General features: G+C 37.7%; 2 protein-coding genes across 2 annotated transcripts; both read right to left on the bottom strand.

The window, feature by feature from the left end:
• Nucleotides 1–5,774: 5,774 nt before the first annotated feature.
• On the bottom strand, nucleotides 5,775–7,555 carry LOC147760353 (uncharacterized). Its single transcript, XM_087018749.1, has 4 exons — nucleotides 7,436–7,555; nucleotides 6,960–7,047; nucleotides 6,428–6,716; nucleotides 5,775–6,231 (listed from the first exon to the last, which is right to left on the bottom strand). The coding sequence occupies exons 1-3, from the start codon at nucleotides 7,553–7,555 to the stop codon at nucleotides 6,466–6,468; spliced, it is 459 nt and encodes a 152-aa protein (XP_086874875.1). The 3' UTR covers nucleotides 5,775–6,231; nucleotides 6,428–6,465.
• Nucleotides 7,556–11,272: 3,717 nt separating this feature from the next.
• Nucleotides 11,273–12,995, bottom strand: LOC147760352 (uncharacterized). The gene is made up of 3 exons (XM_086994431.1): nucleotides 12,908–12,995; nucleotides 12,252–12,605; nucleotides 11,273–11,950 (listed from the first exon to the last, which is right to left on the bottom strand). Exons 1-2 carry the CDS (start codon nucleotides 12,981–12,983, stop codon nucleotides 12,259–12,261), a joined length of 423 nt encoding a protein of 140 aa, XP_086850557.1. The 5' UTR covers nucleotides 12,984–12,995; the 3' UTR covers nucleotides 11,273–11,950; nucleotides 12,252–12,258.
• Between the last annotated feature and the right edge of the window lie 5,000 nt (nucleotides 12,996–17,995).

The raw sequence follows: 17,995 nt of genomic DNA, 5'->3' as shown, positions 1-17,995 counted from the left end.
GATATCTCAGTCCTGACAACTAATTTTTCATTCTAAAAGTAAAAATTAATGAAAGGTATTATCATTCTAGTATGTGTAAACTAAATCATTTTGAAATAAAAAAGGCGTCAAATCGTTTTATTCTTATCCTTCTTTTGTAAACGTTTTAAATATTTTAACAGCTATGGGTAAAGGCATTTTTGTTGTTTAATAATGAATTTTATTATAAATAACAGAGATCCAAGCAGGGGTATACAAACCCAGAGGTTAGGGCCCATGAGGTCAGCTATTCTGGACAACGTGACATAGTACGGGGATATGCGAGGGCTATCCATCGACATCATGTATTCGAAATGTTGTTTTTGCCAATATACACTTACAGATGATGGAAGCTTTGAGATAGTAATGTATGCATTTTTCTACTTGTAGGGTAGATGTAATTATTCTTTGTGCATTTATTGATGACTTAGTGCTCGGGTAGTTAAGATAATGATGAGTTGTCATGTTGCCATAGTTCATTGCACATGGGTAAGCTTTTTTTTTTTTTTTCAAAAATTGACCAAATACACACTGAACAATACTCAGTGGGCATCTGCACATTTTGAGGATTGGTTTTGGAGGCCTATAAAGGCCCAAAAAAAGGCCACCCGGCCACCCATGTTGTTAGTTCAGTGAACGGAATCATGCCATGTCTATCATGTGAACAACGTACATCTCTGGCCACTGGGTGTGAGGGGAGTCTGATTTGAGCTATAATGTATGGGCTGTTCCCAACCCACAATCAGGAACCTGGTTAAATGCCACAACGTGCCTGGCTCTGTTGGCTATATACCGCAGCCAGGGCGAGAGAGTGTCAACTCCAGACCAGGATCACTACACCAGGTTGCATCAGCTACAGGACCAGTTTCGCCATGCCAGTCTTACAGCACAAGAGGCACCCGGCAGCCCCACTGTGCGTCGACACTTGCTGGCGGTCAGCCGATGGTGGTCGCTGATGGCAACATACCAGTAACTGCTCGTCACTACATAGATCAGATCCTGCAGCCTCACATAACCTCGTTCATGCAGCAGAAAACTGATATCACCTTTTCCCAACAGGACATGACCAATTCACATTCGACACAAATGATCCAAGTGTATCCAAAGGTGGATGATGATGGTGGTGATCGAGGCACTACGACAAGGCTGAAATAGGATTCCACACGACACCGTCCCATCCACATTTATTGCCCGAGCATGCGCCAACAGATCGCCGCCTGCATCGAAGCAAGCGGAGATCGTACCGGCTATTGACCGTTGTGACTTTGTGTTGGGTTGGTGCCATTTTTGTTTTGAAACTATTCATGAAACTTACGATTTTTGGTTCTGTATACCAATGTCCTGAACAAATGATTCGTATGAAAATAATCCAGTTTAGAGCTTCAAAATAACAATTATTTTGAAAAATATGGCCTCATAGATGTTAATGGCTGTCAGTATACATGCATAACCAAAAGATTTGTAAGATGTTTTGCTTATTGACTCTTTAAAATGTAAAGTGAAAAAGTGCAGTAATAAGAAAAACTAGAAATGCTGTTATATACTGATGAAATATTCTTACACGTGCCTTCTCAATAAAAAGAATGGGAAGTTTTAAAGCTAAATTTTATGTACATACTGAAAAAAGTTATGATAAAGATATAAAATTAAAATATTAAGGTATGATCAATATAAAAACAAAAACGAAAAAAAAAATAATAAGGTTAATATTTTAGCAAAAGTTAAATTAAATTACACTCGCCCCCCTCCCACCCTCGTCCCCACCAACGGACTTGGTGGGACTCTATGTAAATATAAGAGTCCCGATTGCAGATTAACATTTTGGACTCCCTGTGCCCAAATTCCTGCAGAACCCCCTGTTGGCCCTTGATAAACTTTCTGTATTAAAAAGAGAACTTATGTAGTGGTCAGTCCTATCAATGATCCTCTTTTGTAGAGTCTTAGTATAACTGCACCTTACAAGTACACTTTGTCAATAAATAACAGGGTTGGATATATTTTATTACACGCCGAATTATCAGTTTAAAACGTAATTTAACTGCTTTTTTTACCTTTTTTTGGGCATGTTTTAGCGGTCATTTGAAATGTGGAATACCATGCACTTTAAACCCGACTCTTTGCTATGTTACATATTTATTTATTTATAATATAATGATATTATAATATATTTTTATATTATTGACGGCCATCTTGAATTTTGAAAAGTGATCAATGTTCCATATCTAGCCACTGCCAAGAAAGCCCAAATTAAATTGGCTTTTATACTCCCAAAGTGTTAAGTTATTTTTTAAAAATTCAGGGAATAAAATTTAAATATTTGACTATGGGACCCGGAGAAGTAGCAAACAGACTCTTGGGGGGTTATTGAACTGTCAGATAAGCTTATTCCAAGAGTTTCGGGTCATGTCTAACAAAATATTATAATTAACATAAATAAAAAAGGGGATATGATTTTAATAAAAATAAATATGCAAAAAACAAACTGATTCTGCAGCTTTTATCATTTTCTGCCTTATGTTTTGACGGCCATTTTGGTTTTTTGCTAAGTGGTACGCGCTTAAGCGTATTCACTAGTACTGTTGTGCTCTCCTGATAGGATACACGTTCAAAAAAGCTGTCAATAAAGTTTACCCGGTGACTTCTGCTCGTTTTTCTATTTTTCCTCATAAATTGACGGCCATATTGAAAAATGCTCAAAGTCTAGGAAATAGCAACCAAGCTAATTTTGCTTCTCTCGGCCTGAAGAATGCATTTCAGCAAATAAAGTTTACAGGAAAGAAAATTGCAGGGTTCGACTATTGGGCCTATGGGAGTGGCGACTCGACTATATGGCAGGAAAAACAATGGTAATTTTATGTAACGCAGTTTTCTGTGTAATGGTAATCACAGCGCTCTTTGGGAATTTATGAGTTTAAACTGCAGCAGTGTATAGCCTTGGGTATTTTGAAATAATTAAGGCGGCTGCTCTCTGCCCTATATCATGAGTTCTTACTACCACCAATGAAGGGAATTCCATTTGCCACAGAAACACCGGTCATACCCCATGTACCTGAATTTTCAAACCAATGGGTAAAACATTGTGACCGATGACAAGAGTAAATCCAAATTATTTTCCAAACGGCATCAAACCCAAAGTAACGCCGTTAAAATGTCAATAAGCGATCAAAACAGAGAAGGACCGAGACTTGTGAAATCTGCCAAGTGTCTCTGATCACTACGACCAATGTTTATGTAACATTAGGACACCACAGAGACATCAGATGCAGTGATTTATTTGCTTAAAGAACAACTTTAAATACATTCTTGTTAACAATATTTTAGTTTTGTATATTAATGAGCAATTATAACATCCGATAACTGCAGACGTACAATAAATCGTACAACAGGTCATTCCGAATATGCAGAATGTCTTGAAATCTCAGGTCGATGCCTGAAAAGAAAAATAAGCATACCCATTTAAAATTAGAAAGCGATTGGCGTTAGAATGAAACTGAACATTCTCCTTTCCTTTTTCCGAGGGTTTACATAATCAGATTTCAGAGAAGCAGGGACTACACGTGTACACGATTAAAAAATTACTACTGTAAATGGAAATTAACACATTTTATTAACGTACTTTCAAAGACCAGGGTTGAGGGTGTAATGGACCGAATACAGAGAGCATTTGCTTTTGTCTTTTATTTAAAATAAAATTCCTTTTTAACGCCTTTATTAGCACGATCTACTACTCACATACATATTACGACTGGAAACAGACACACTGATCATTCTGGCAGGTGCCCCCGACATTGTTGTTTGCAATACAGTCAGACCAACATTCGTTATCATCACACTTGTCCTCTTGAGACGAACCCTTCCATCTCTGGTCTAACTCTTGTAGTTTTTGTGTGATGTAGCCGGTGCACCTTTTCAAGCTCTGTCCCTGCTCGTCATGCTTCATCTGTTTTCTGTCCTTGTGTAGTTTTATCTTAGTCTCAGCTTCTGGTACTTCTGGTCCTTCGCTACGTCCATTATGGTTATATTGGTCTAGATTAAATTTGGTGTGCGCAGCAATGTAAGTTTGTCCTCTCGCTTTCTATTTCTGTCCATTGCTACAAAAAAGTACCTAAAATTAGCAATATTCTTCTCATTCGAAGAACCAGATACTTCTCAATCTTGTCTCTGAGTTTACAAAACAATCTATCCACTGGTATATAACACAATAACCATTCCATCTTTGCTGCATGCAATGTGTACCATACACGTAAATGATTCAAGTCGTTTTAAATGGTTTTTTTCCCATGCATATTATATTTTAAGATATAAAGCATTTCTTATAGTAGGCGGGGGACTATATTTGCCTATGTTTTGTGATACGTACTTGTCTGCCAAACATTGTATCTTATATACTTTCTTTCTAATCTGTATGTCGTTTTGTTACAGCCCATCAGCTATACATATTATCATACAGGTATCTTTATGAGGGAAGGGGCAACATACCATTATCACTGTCAGCATCAAGGGAGTAAACCAGACAGATCAAAACACACACGCTCAGTGGGATGGTAACTTTCATGGTATTGTACTCCTAAAAGAAAGGTTTATCTGTGTCAGTGCTACTGTCTGTCTGTGTCAGTTCTACTGTCGGAATATGAGATAGAGAGAGGGGGGAGTGGGAAAAGGAACACGTGATAATCAATACTGTGACATGTCACTTCCCAACCAAATCAAAGTTCCATCAGTTTGGTACAATTACTTAATGCAAACACTTACTGTAAATTAATGTCCACCTTGTTTGTCATGGGGTTTGAAAATACTTTTACAGAAAAGAAAACGAAGGGAATGAAATTATGGCAGAAAGGAAATGGCTGAGTCAGTGTGATGGAGTATTTCTGCATATGTTAACTTATAAAGTACAGAGAGTTTAATGAAAATACGCAGGCAAACTTCAAATATGTTAGATGTCAAACATGACGGACAGCGAAATTGAATATGTGAGATCACAAAACACACGCACGTACCCTGGTATGTTAAGAAAATACATTTACTTACCGAGAAAAGTGCTGTAAACAGACTCGATAAAGATATCGGTATGTGCCGACCTTGTTTCCTGCCTGACTTATACACAAAACTGACACACTCCGAGATATACTTGAAAATTTTTAATCAAGCTTCTTATAATCGTCCCTAAAATTGTTCCGCACCTGTAATACCCAATAAAAGCAAAGAACCTGCATAATATGTTGTCTTTTATTTGTCAACCAGTAGAACAACACCTTTAATTGAAGAAATTGAAATAACATCGATATCTAACATGAGAAAGGAAGACGTAGAGACATTATGTGGGTCGAGCGAAATAAATATACTATCATATATGGAACTCCAAAGTAAACGATGTGTCTTTGGTTTTTCTGAGCTTAACAGCTAGACATTATAAAACCTTAAAGACACCGATAACTCAAATACGTTAGACTGCAAACATTTAACTTGACATATAACAAACATAAAAAACAACATTTGCTTGTTCAGAAATTTCATTTACTCATCGAAAATATTGTTGACATAATCTACAAATTTATCCCTATGCTTCAACCTTTGCTCCTGTTGGACTTCTTGACATAACTGAAACACTCGCGCACTAACTTGAATAATTGGAATTCTTACATTATAAGCGCCCCTTCAAATGTACCTTGCACATTTTCTCTTAAGCAAAAGCCCTGAATAATGTGTTGTCTGGTAATCACCGACAACCACCAGAACAGTTAAAACAACATTGCTGTCGAACATGAAATAAAATATGTAGAAAAAAATAAGGAATGCCCGCGGTGTTATTGTGCTCGAAAATAACCAAACAGTAGTCTAGATGTCGGTGTAATGTTTTAGTTATAGTATGAAAACTGAAGCATAATGCAGCTTAAGATTTATTCAGGACTTTAAACCAGAAAGCGTCGGCGAGCAGAGCCCTTTTGCCATCGCTTAAAGTTGGGTTTATATAAAAAAGTAAGAATTTACGGTTCCAACCGGTATGCAATGCTTCACCGAGAAAAGGGCCAAATGAACGCTATCGTTAAAAAGTCAAACTTGTGTACAAGCAATCTGTTGATGCTGCCAACAAAACCATTTTTAAATAGCCGTTTGATCCGTTTATTTCAATTCAATTTCTAATCGCAAACATACTTTAGATTAAAATACGATTCTTTCTGAATATGTCAACATGTCTTCTCTAGTCGACGCCTGAAACAGAATATAACATTATTCAATTAGGAATTGAAAACCGAAATACAGTTTTTAATGGAATAAACTGTTTTGAATGTATTATAGTCAAAACATGGTGGAATTCTCCTCTTTAGTACCCCTGCAGTGCTGCTGAGGACTTAAAAGATCCCATTTAATCAGTGCTTCTATCATCTGAGGATTTCTTAACACTTACGTGTATTCCTTTTACTATGTCAAACTCTTGACTTGTCTTCAATGGTTGGGTTTCCTTATGTTCTTTCCGGTCGAATGTACTTTGTGTCTACGACTCTGTTTCTTCGCCGAAGATTGTAGTCCTTCACTGCGCTTTTGATGCTTGCTTTGCTCTTGATTGAACTGGTCCAATACCATGCTGTCCTCTTCTCGCTTTTCTTCCGTTTCGAATTGCACGTTATTATCATTCGAAATCTCCTCCTCACTCCATGAACCTGCCCTTCCATCACATATTGAATTTTTTTTATACTCTGGAATATGGAAATGTAATACAAACTTATTTGCATTATTTTTACAAGGAAACTCAATACAGTGCTGCTGCAATTTGTTTTCAACCCTTATGTTCTTAAAGTAGAGCTCCATCTGAATTATTTTCTGGCTTTCTACATCATATTAATTTATATCATGGATGTAACATTGAATACATTGTTGACAACCTTAGTTGTTATTTACAAATATTCTTAGGTCCAACTTGACGGAAAGGGAGAACTTACCGACACCACCGCAGTATGTGGCGATAAAAGGGCTGATGAAGAGACACACGCCAAGCGCAATTGTAATTTGCATGATAAATACTGTATTCTGAAAGAAAGATAAATCAGTATAAAATGATATATCCAGCGAGAGAGAGAGAGAGAGAGAGAGAGAGAGAGAGAGAGGGAGAGCTAAGTGGTTGTGAAGTTCAAAACTGATGCTGTCACTTTAGAATAGAATCACAATTTCATGTACGCATTCATGTTATGCTATAACCTTAAGTAAATGTACATTGATGTGGTGCCATGACGCACATAACATCCCTGTTCCTACTGCGATGAAGAATGAAAAAAAAAAAGAAAAAAAAAAAAAAAAACAACAACGAATGAGCAACAAGTTGAAGGGATTGGGCTTCAAACATATGACTAAATACAGTTCAGAATAGAATGTCTAAGTGTGTGCAGAAGAGAAACAACTTTTCTACTTCATTACTTACCTTGAACCACTGTTCGCAAAATCGATGAGTATCGACCTCAGCGCCTTCAAGATTATGCAAGTGTGTGTGTTTGAAACTGAGTGTGATAAACTTAACACATCTGAAGGTGCATTCCGTCATTAAGCATCTAGGCCAATCAGATCCTTGAAAATCATCTACATTTTCCTATACTCAAGGCTGAAGAAAGCCAGCATGATGAGTTGTGCACATTTTGCTGACAAACGTGAAAACAAGACATGAAAACAATGACTCATATTGTTTTGAGAAATGAGACTGAAAAGAAAACACATGTGGGTTGAATAAGACAAACGCAGTTAAGCATTTACCTAGATGCAGTAATATACTATTGCCTGATGTCAGCTATATGTGTTGTGGCTCAAAAGCAAACAAAATGTTGATTTTTCAAACAAGCACAAGGAGTTCCTCCCGACCGGAAGGAAGCGTAACAAGTCCAAAGTAAGTCGTATCTCTCGTGATCAGGAATAAAAGTATACGTTCTTATTTAATTGACCAAAGTTATTTCAGTAAAAACATCTATCAAGGCTTAAGTTTCACGAACATCCTTCATAGAAGTAGAATGTTGCAATGGTAATGTTTTAAATAATATTAAATAGAAGAGGAACTAGAAAGTTAAAAAAATTAAATAGAAATAAATGAAAAAAATGAATGATTGAAATTGTTAAAAAAAAACAAATGAAAGAAAGCTTTATCATTGCTTGATCACAGTTAATTTAATAAAGAAATGAAAGAAAAAGGCAAGTAAATGAAGTGAATAGACAACGTCCGTATATTTGGGATAATTCAGATTCCACGGAAAACAACATCTCAGCCTCAAAAACAATTCGCAACGCATTCCCGATACAATCAAAATTAATATCATTGAATACATCAGCAATGATTCCTGGTAAATATAACATAATGGGCTACTCACCTAAACGATAGTCAATTACCCTTCAACAGCTTCAGTAGGCGTGCCAGACATCAAAGTCGCTTAGGCTAATATAATTTAGCGAGAAACCCCTCGGAGAAGGCTGTATGGGAATGGGGTCATAAAGTGATACATAATATCTGCAGTGAAAGCTGCATTATTATATGAAGGCGCAAAGGTTGATACTACAGTATGTCGAAACCTACATATTTGTAGACGTTTTCTATCACTTTCAGATGCCATTTATTCCTATCTTGGCTTTCCTCGCCTACATTTTGCTGGACGTTTTTATATCGATCCCATAACTTCCAACAATTACTTATATAACCTCAATATGAGCCTTTATAGTGGGCCCCGCCTTTCAAGCGAACGACATGGGTTCTAGTCAATTTGAGCAAAAACGACATTGATATATTCACGGGCGATCCGGGCTATCAAATTAACGAGAGCCTCTGGTACGGTATGAGAGAAAGCATTAAACCTTTTCCAATTTTCAACCTGTCATCGGTCCTAGACGCCATTGCTTTGATAACCGAACAAGGGGAGGGTGGGGACGCGTGCATGCCCTTGACAAGAGACCTGGGTGATCTTTCACACTATTATAAATTTGCACAGATCGTTCAGGGGAGAGAAATTCGCGTCACAGGTAAGATGGCCAGCGGTAAGGGGTGTCCTGAAGGACGTCACAATTCAAACAGTGAGTCTTGCAATAAAAACCAGTTTAAATTTGAGACTTTGATACAGAAGAACGCTAGGAATGATGTCGCACAGGGAAGTCCGAGTAAAGGTGGACAAAAAGAGGAATATGGAAAATGCGAACACAACCTTTACAATGCCCGTCAGGAAGAAGAAATCCAATGTCATGTCAAATACTAATACACCGGACCACGCATCCTTTTTGACAAAAATGGCGTATGACCCACAGTTGATAATCCCAACTCCCTTAATTTGGCCGGAAATCCCCGAGCGATTGCGATGTCAGGCATTTTTGACCGAATGTACACGAATCTCTTAGATTGTCTTCAGGAGAGCTTCTCGGGCAAACCCGACAGGCTTCGAGATTGCATTACCTTAATGCACGCCTTGTCCCTGCAAGGAAAGGCTCTGGCAGAGATCCCTGCCACCATGGATATTAGAGGACCCACGGCAGGGCCAACCTTTAAATTCTTGACATCCTTACGTGGCTGAAAACCCACTTTTGGCTGTTGGTCAGACAAGCATACATTTGCGTAATCGAATTTATGTATTAAAGGAGATCACAGCTGACATCAGAACATTATCTTATACGTTTTAATATGGTATCATAATATACCCCGTGCAGAGCACTTCTTCATTAAAACCATCATCTCTGACGATGAGGTGAGGTATTTCCATTAAATATTATAGCTTTCTTTTAGTGCCATATGTTAAGGAATTATTGATACTACTGGTTACAATGTTAAAAGAGTTTTAAAGAACAGTATTTCTTTTCCCTTAAATATTATGTATTTGGAGGTTTACGTGAAATAATCTATGTGCAGACATATTATCAAGGCACACCACTCTTGACGTCTCTCAGAGTTGCACAGAATGTTCTCCGGTTTGCCAGAAGAACTGGAAAATGCCTGGAAAATGTATAATAAAGAATATCATCAAATGCTAAAAATCGATACATAATTTCCCATAGAGTATAATGTTGTTGAAGTCATATCCATCCTGATAACTCCTGCAAGATTGAACAGAAAGTAGAAATTTACATATAATTCAAAAGAATGTATATAAAAACCATATCGTAACTATAACGACATAAATGCAGTGATGGAGGAACATTGATTAATATGATCGGAAATGTATGCAAAAGATCGGTCATGAGATTTACATTACACCATATTTTATGATGGATATACGTACACTGATCTAACACCTAAAACAGACGCACTGATCATTCTGGCATGTACCCCCTAGTTGGTGGCTGGTGATGCAGTCAGACCAGCTCTCTTCATCATCGCACCCGATATTACGACGATTGTTATGGGGCGGTCCAGGCCTCTCATTTCTACATTGAGACACTTCAAGTTTTTCCTCGATGGCCGATCCCTTTTCGCCCTTCACATTCCGAAATGGTGCTAGAATAAGATATTATTGCATGATATCCCCCTTTTTTTTTTTTTTTTTTTTTGGGCAGATGGTACAAGCGTGATTGCAACTCCTCGTTAAAATGGCGTTTAAACTTCGGTGAGCAGTATACATGTATTTGTAAAAGTATCTTGGTCCTGTTAAAATCAGATAGTATTGCAATATTTTATTATTTATTTATTTATTTATTTATTGCACTCTGGTTTTCAAGGGGTGAATGTTTGGTGACTGGGCAGGGCAAACTACCCTATTGCAACTCCTCGTTAACATGACGTTTAAACTGCTGTGAGTGATAAACATGTTTATTTTGTGTTAAACGCCTCAAAAGCAACATTCTTGAAATCATCGCCTGTCATCTAAATATACAATAAGTGCATACTAAGTTTAAGAAGGAATGGCACTTACCATTGACGTCCCTGACGTATGGAAATCAGCTGATGTCATCCCTCTTCCTAAATCCTCTCCACCAATGTCTATTGAGAATGACTTGCGTCCAATATCACTCACCCCTGTTCTTAGTAAAGTGTTTGAATCTTTTATTGTTAAGTGGATTTTCGAATACATTAATATTGACAGAACACAGTTTGGAGTAGTCAAGGGCAGTTCCACTACACATGCAGTAACTGAACTCATTCACAATTGGATGCAGGGTCTTGAACCCTCTCAAAATCACAAGAAGTATGCCAGAATTCTTTTCCTGGACTTTTCAAAGGCATTTGATCTCATTGATCATAACATTTTACTAAGAACACTTTATGACAAGGGTGTACCTGATCTACTTGTCAGGTGGGTGCAGTCATTCCTATCCAACCGCTCCCAGAGAGTAAAATATAAAAGCTCACTCTCTGAATGGCTACACCCACATGGTGGAGTACCCCAGGGTACCCTTCTTGGGCCACTGCTTTTTTCCATCATGATTGATGACTTAAAATCCAGATGTCCAGACTACAAATATGTTGACGATACTACAGTGTTTGACATTTGTAATATTGATGGTCCATGCTGCTTACAAAGTGCAAGTAACGAAATAGTGCTGTGGACACAAAATAACAATATGAAACTGAATGCCAAAAAAACCAAGACCATGACCCTAAATTTTACACGTTCTAAACCAGACCTCCCACCAATAGTTATAAATGACACGCCAATCTGTGAGGTTACACAGTTCAAACTTCTGGGCATCCATATTAGCAATGACCTAAAATGGGGTACTCATGTGGATCATATATATAAAAAGGCATGTGCAAGACTCTATTTCCTCCGTCAACTGAAGCGAGCTAAGCTCAGCCCTGCTGACTTAATCCAAGTTTACCAAAGTATTATGCGCTCAATTCTAGAATATGCCTGCCCTGTATGGCATCCAGGACTAACTATAGAGCAATGCAAACTTTTAGAGGCTGTCCAAAGTCGTGCGGATAACTGTAAACGTATAAGATACCGTGCAACGGCTCATCCGAATTAGCAACATATGCCTGAAAGAAAAAAAAAAAGAATATAAAGCACATTAATTTGAAACTGAAAAGCAAAGCAGTCAGAATAAAATTAAAAATATTCTCCTTTCCCTTTCCAGAGGGTTTGCATGATCAAAACTCAGACATCTTACGATTGAAAAGTGTCTAATTGATGGGGAAATTAACACATCTAAAATAATGTACATTCATAGAGCATATGGAACAGTGATGGACCGAAAATAGCTAGCAGACATTTGCCTTTGCCCTCAATTTGAAACAAAGCTCATTTTTAAGCATTTTATGAGCACTATCTACTACTCACATAAATACTACGCCTGGATACAAACACACTGATTATTCTGGCAGGTGCCCCCGATATTGTTGCTTATGATGCAGTCAGACAAGCATTCGTCGTCATCGCACTTGTCTCCGTGAGGCAAACTCTTCCATCTCTGTTCTATCTCTTGACTTTTTTGTGTGATGCTGCCGGGGCACCTTCTCAAGCTCTGGCCCTGCTTGTAATGCTTCATCTGTTTTCTGTCCTTGTGTATTATTATCTTAGTCTCAGCTTCTGGTACTTCTTGTCCTTCGCTACGTCCATCACGGTTATATTGGTCCAGATTTGATGTGTGCAGCAATGTAAGTTTGTCTTCTCGCTTTCTGTTTCTGTCCATTGCTGGAAAAAAGTACCTAAAATTAGCAATGTTCTTCTCATTCGAAGAACCAGATAATTATTAATCTTGTCTCTGAGTTTACAAAACCATCTATCCACTGGAAAATAACACAATAATCTTATTATATTCTAATATATGAAGCATTCCGCATAGTAGGCGGGGGACTGTTGGCCTATGTTTTGTGCTACTTACTTGTCTACCAAAAAATTGTATGTTATATACGTTCTTTGTAATCTGTATATATGTTACAGCCCATCAGCTATAAATATTATCAGGTAGCTTTATGAAGGAAGTGGCAACATACCATTTTCAGTGTTAGCATCGAGGGAGTAAACCAGACAGATCAAAACACACACACTCATTGGGATGGTAGGGTTCATGGTATCGCACTCCTAAAAGAAAGTTTTTTTCTGTGCCAGTGCTGTCTCAGATTGTTAGAATATGAAAGAGAGAGAGAGAGAGAGAGAAGGGGAAAGGAAGGCTTGGTAATCAATGCTGTGGTATGTCACTTCCCAACCAAATCAAAGTTCCATCAGTTCGGTACAGTTGCTAAATGTTAACACTTACTGTAAATTAATGTACATCTTTTTTGTCATGTGGTTTTAAAATACTGTTACCGGAAAGAAAACGAAGGGAATAAAATAGAAGCAAGACAGGCAGTTTAATGAAAACACACAGCCAATCATTAGATGTCGAACATGGCGTACAGCGAAATTGAATGTGTGAGTTACAAAACACACGTAGGTTCCCTAGTTTGTTCAGAAAATACATTTACTTACCGAGAAAAGTGTTGTTTACAGACTCGATAAAGATATCGGTATGTGCCGACCTTGACTCCTGCCTGATTTATACTCAAAACTGACACACTCAGAGATATACTTGAATATTTTGAATCAAGCTTCTTATTATCGTCCCTGAAAATATACCGCACCTGCTTAACCCAGTAAAAGCAATGAACCTGCATAATATATTGTCTTTTATTTGACAGCCAGTAGAACAACGCCTTTAATTGAATAAATTGAAACAACATCGATGTCTAACATGAGAAAGGAAGATGTAGAGAAATTATGTGGGTCGAGCGAGATAAGTGTACTATCATATATGGGACTCCAAAGTAAACGATGTGTCTTTGGTTTTTCTGAGCATAACAGCTAGACATTATAAAACCTTAAACACTGATAACTTAAATACGTTAGACTGCAAACATTTAATTTAACACATTTCTCTTAAGCAAAATCCCTGAATAATGTGTTGTCTGGTAATCACCGACAACCACCAGAACAGTTAAAACAACATTGCTGTCGAACATGAAATAAAATAGGTAGAAATAAATAAGGATTGCCTGCGGTGTTATTGCGCTCTAAAATAAGAAAATGGTTGCCTAGATGTCGGTGAAATGTTTTTGTTATTGAATGCAAACTGAAGCATAATGCAGCTTAAGATTTATTCAGCACTTTAAACCAGAAAGCGTCGGCGAGCAGAGTCCTTTTGCCATTGCTTTAAGTTGGGTTTATATAAAAAAGTAAGAGTTTACGTTTCCGACGGGTATGCAATGCTTCACCGAGAAAAGGTCCAAATGAACGCTATCGTTAAAAAGTCAAACTTGTGTACAAGCAATCTGTTGATGCTTCCAACAAAAACATTTTTAAATAGCCGTTTGATCCGTTTATTTCAATTCAATTTCTAATCGCAAACATACTTTAGATTAAAATACGATTCTTTCTGAATATGTCAACATGTCTTCTCTAGTCGACGCCTGAAACAGAATATAACATTATTCAATTAGGAATTGAAAACCGAAATACAGTTTTTAATGGAATAAACTGTTTTGAATGTATTATAGTCAAAACATGGTGGAATTCTACTCTGTAGTACCCCTGCAGTGCTGCTGAGGACTTAAAATATCACATTTAATCAGTGCTTCTATCATCTGAGGATTTCTTAACACTTACATGTATTCCTTTTACTATGTCAAACTCTTGACTTGTCTTTAATGGTTGGGTTTCCTTATGTTCTTTCCGGTCGAATGTACTTTGTGTCTACGACTCTGTTTCTTCGCCGAAGATTGTAGTCCTTCACTGCGCTTTTGATGCTTGCTTTGCTCTTGATTGAACTGGTCCAATACCATGCTGTCCTCTTCTCGCTTTTCCACCGTTTCGTATTGCACGTTATTATCATTCGAAATCTCCTCCTCATTCCATGAACCTGCCCTTCCATCACATATTGAATTTTTTTTATACTCTGGAATATGGAAATGTAATACAAACTTATTTGCATTATTTTTACAAGGAAACTCAATACAGTGCTGCTGCAATTTGTTTTCAACCCTTATGTTCTTAAAGTAGAGCTCCATCTGAATTATTTTCTGGCTTTCTACATCATATTAATTTATATCATGGATGTAACATTGAATACATTGTTGACAACCTTAGTTGTTATTTACAAATATTCTTAGGTCCAACTTGACGGAAAGGGAGAACTTACCGACACCACCACAGTATGTGGCGATGAAAGGGCTGATGAAGAGACACACGCCAAGCCCAATTGTAATTTGCATGATAAATACTGTATTCTGCAAGAAAGATAAATCAGTATAAAATGATATATCCAGCGAGAGAGAGAGAGAGAGAGAGAGAGAGAGAGAGAGAGAAAGAGTGAGAGGGAGAGCTAAGTGGTTGTGAAGTTCAAAACTGATGCTGTAACTTTAGAATAGAATCACAATTTCATGTACGCATTCATGTTATGCTATAACCTTAAGTAAATGTACATTGATGTGGTGCCATGACGCACATAACATCCCTGTTCCTACTGCGATGAAAAATGAAAAAAAAAGAAAAAACAACAACGAATGAGCAACAAGTTGAAGGGATTGGGCTTCAAACATATGACTAAATACAGTTCAGAATAGAATGTCTAAGTGTGTGCAGAAGTGAAACAACTTTTCTACTTCATTACTTACCTTGAACCACTGTTCGCAAAATCGATGAGTATCGACCTCAGCGCCTTCAAGATTATCCAGGTGTGTGTGTTTGAAACTGAGTGTGATAAACTTAACACATCTGAAGGTGAATTCCGTCATTAGGCATCTAGGCCAATCAGATCCTTGAAAATCATCTACATTTTCCTATACTCAAGGCTGAAGAAAGCCAGCATGATGAGTTGTGCACATTTTGCTGACAAACGTGAAAACAAGACATGAAAACAATGACTCATATTGTTTTGAGAAATGAGACTGAAAAGAAAACACATGTGGGTTGAATAAGACAAACGCAGTTAAGCATTTACCTAGATGCAGTAATATACTATTGCCTGATGTCAGCTATATGTGTTGTGGCTCAAAAGCAAACAAAAAGTTGATTTTTCAAACAAGCACAAGGAGTTCCTCCCGACCGGAAGGAAGCGTAACAAGCCCAAAGTAAGTCGTATCTCTCGTGATCAGGAATAAAAGTATACGTTCTTATTTAATTGACCAAAGTTATTTCAGTAAAAACATCTATCAAGGCTTAAGTTTCACGAACATCCTTCATAGAAGTAGAATGTTGCAATGATAATGTTTTAAATAATATTAAATAGAAGAGGAACTAGAAAGTTAAAAAAATTAAATAGAAATAAATGAACAAAAAGAATGATTGAAATTGTTAAAAAACAAATGAAAGAAAGCTTTATCATTGCTTGATCACAGTTAATTTAATAAAGAAATGAAAGAAAAAGGCAAGTAAATGAAGTGAATAGACAACGTCCGTATATTTGGGATAATTCAGATTCCACGGAAAACAACATCTCAGCCTCAAAAACAATTCGCAACGCATTCCAGATACAATCAAAATTAATATCATTGAATACATCAGCAATGATTCCTGGTAAATATAACATAATGGGCTACTCACCTAAGCTGCTAAACGATAGTCAACCCCTTAACCCCTTACCCTTAACAGCTTCAGTAGGCGTGCCAGACATCAAAGTCGCTTAGGCTAATATAATTTAGCGAGAAACCCCTCGGAGAAGGCTGTATGGGAATGGGGTCATAAAGTGATACATACTATCTGCAGTGTAAGCTGTATTATTATATGTGGGCGCAAAGGTTGATACTACAGTATGTCGAAACCTACATATTTGTAGACGTTTTCTATCACTTTCAGATGCCATTTATTCCTATCTTGGCTTTACTCGCCGTCATTTTGCTGGACGTTTTTATATCGATCCCATAACTTCCAACAATTACTTATATAACCTCAATATGAGCCTTTATAGTGGGCCCCGCCTTTCAAGCGAACGACATGGGTTCTAGTCAATTTGAGCAAAAACGACATTGATATATTCACGGGCGATCCGGGCTATCAAATTAACGAGAGCCTCTGGTACGGTATGAGAGAAAGCATTAAACCTTTTCCAATTTTCAACCTGTCATCGGTCCTAGACGCCATTGCTTTGATAACCGAACAAGGGGAGGGTGGGGACGCGTGCATGCCCTTGACAAGAGACCTGGGTGATCTTTCACACTATTATAAATTTGCACAGATCGTTCAGGGGAGAGAAATTCGCGTCACAGGTAAGATGGCCAGCGGTAAGGGGTGTCCTGAAGGACGTCACAATTCAAACAGTGAGTCTTGCAATAAAAACCAGTTTAAATTTGAGACTTTGATACAGAAGAACGCTAGGAATGATGTCGCACAGGGAAGTCCGAGTAAAGGTGGACAAAAAGAGGAATATGGAAAATGCGAACACAACCTTTACAATGCCCGTCAGGAAGAAGAAATCCAATGTCATGTCAAATACGAATACACCGGACCACGCATCCTTTTTGACAAAAATGGCGTATGACCCACAGTTGATAATCCCAACTCCCTTAATTTGGCCGGAAATCCCCGAGCGATTGCGATGTCAGGCATTTTTGACCGAATGTACACGAATCTCTTAGATTGTCTTCAGGAGAGCTTCTCGGGCAAACCCGACAGGCTTCGAGATTGCATTACCTTAATGCACGCCTTGTCCCTGCAAGGAAAGGCTCTGGCAGAGATCCCTGCCTCCATGGATATTAGAGGACCCACGGCAGGGCCAACCTTTAAATTCTTGACATCCTTACGTGGCTGAAAACCCACTTTTGGCTGTTGGTCAGACAAGCATACATTTGCGTAATCGAATTTATGTATTAAAGGAGATCACAGCTGACATCAGAACATTATCTTATACGTTTTAATATGGTATCATAATATACCCCGTGCAGAGCACTTCTTCATTAAAACCATCATCTCTGACGATGAGGTGAGGCATTTCCATTAAATATTATAGCTTTCTTTTAGTGCCATATGTTAAGGAATTATTGATACTACTGGTTACAATGTTAAAAGAGTTTTAAAGAACAGTATTTCTTTTCCCTTAAATATTATGTATG

This window comes from Lingula anatina, chromosome 8, assembly GCF_051362555.1.
Source record: "Lingula anatina isolate TDL-2025a chromosome 8, LinAna3.0, whole genome shotgun sequence".
In the NCBI taxonomy this organism is placed as follows: domain Eukaryota; kingdom Metazoa; phylum Brachiopoda; class Lingulata; order Lingulida; family Lingulidae; genus Lingula; species Lingula anatina.
The sequence above is the reverse complement of the archived record's forward strand: the minus strand, read 5'-3'. Positions and strand labels throughout refer to the sequence as shown.

Excerpts from the sequence above, each read along its gene's own strand:
- LOC147760353 (XM_087018749.1), bottom strand. The coding sequence starts at position 7,555 with ATGACGGAATGCACCTTCAGATGTGTTAAGTTTATCACACTCAGTTTC. Across the intron at positions 7,048-7,435 it reads TTTGCGAACAGTGGTTCAAG|AATACAGTATTTATCATGCA; the intron begins GTAAGTAATGAA and ends TCTTTCTTTCAG. Across the intron at positions 6,717-6,959 it reads CACATACTGCGGTGGTGTCG|AGTATAAAAAAAATTCAATA; the intron begins GTAAGTTCTCCC and ends TCCATATTCCAG.
- LOC147760352 (XM_086994431.1), bottom strand. The coding sequence starts at position 12,983 with ATGAACCCTACCATCCCAATGAGTGTGTGTGTTTTGATCTGTCTGGTT. Across the intron at positions 12,606-12,907 it reads CGATGCTAACACTGAAAATG|CAATGGACAGAAACAGAAAG; the intron begins GTATGTTGCCAC and ends ACTTTTTTCCAG.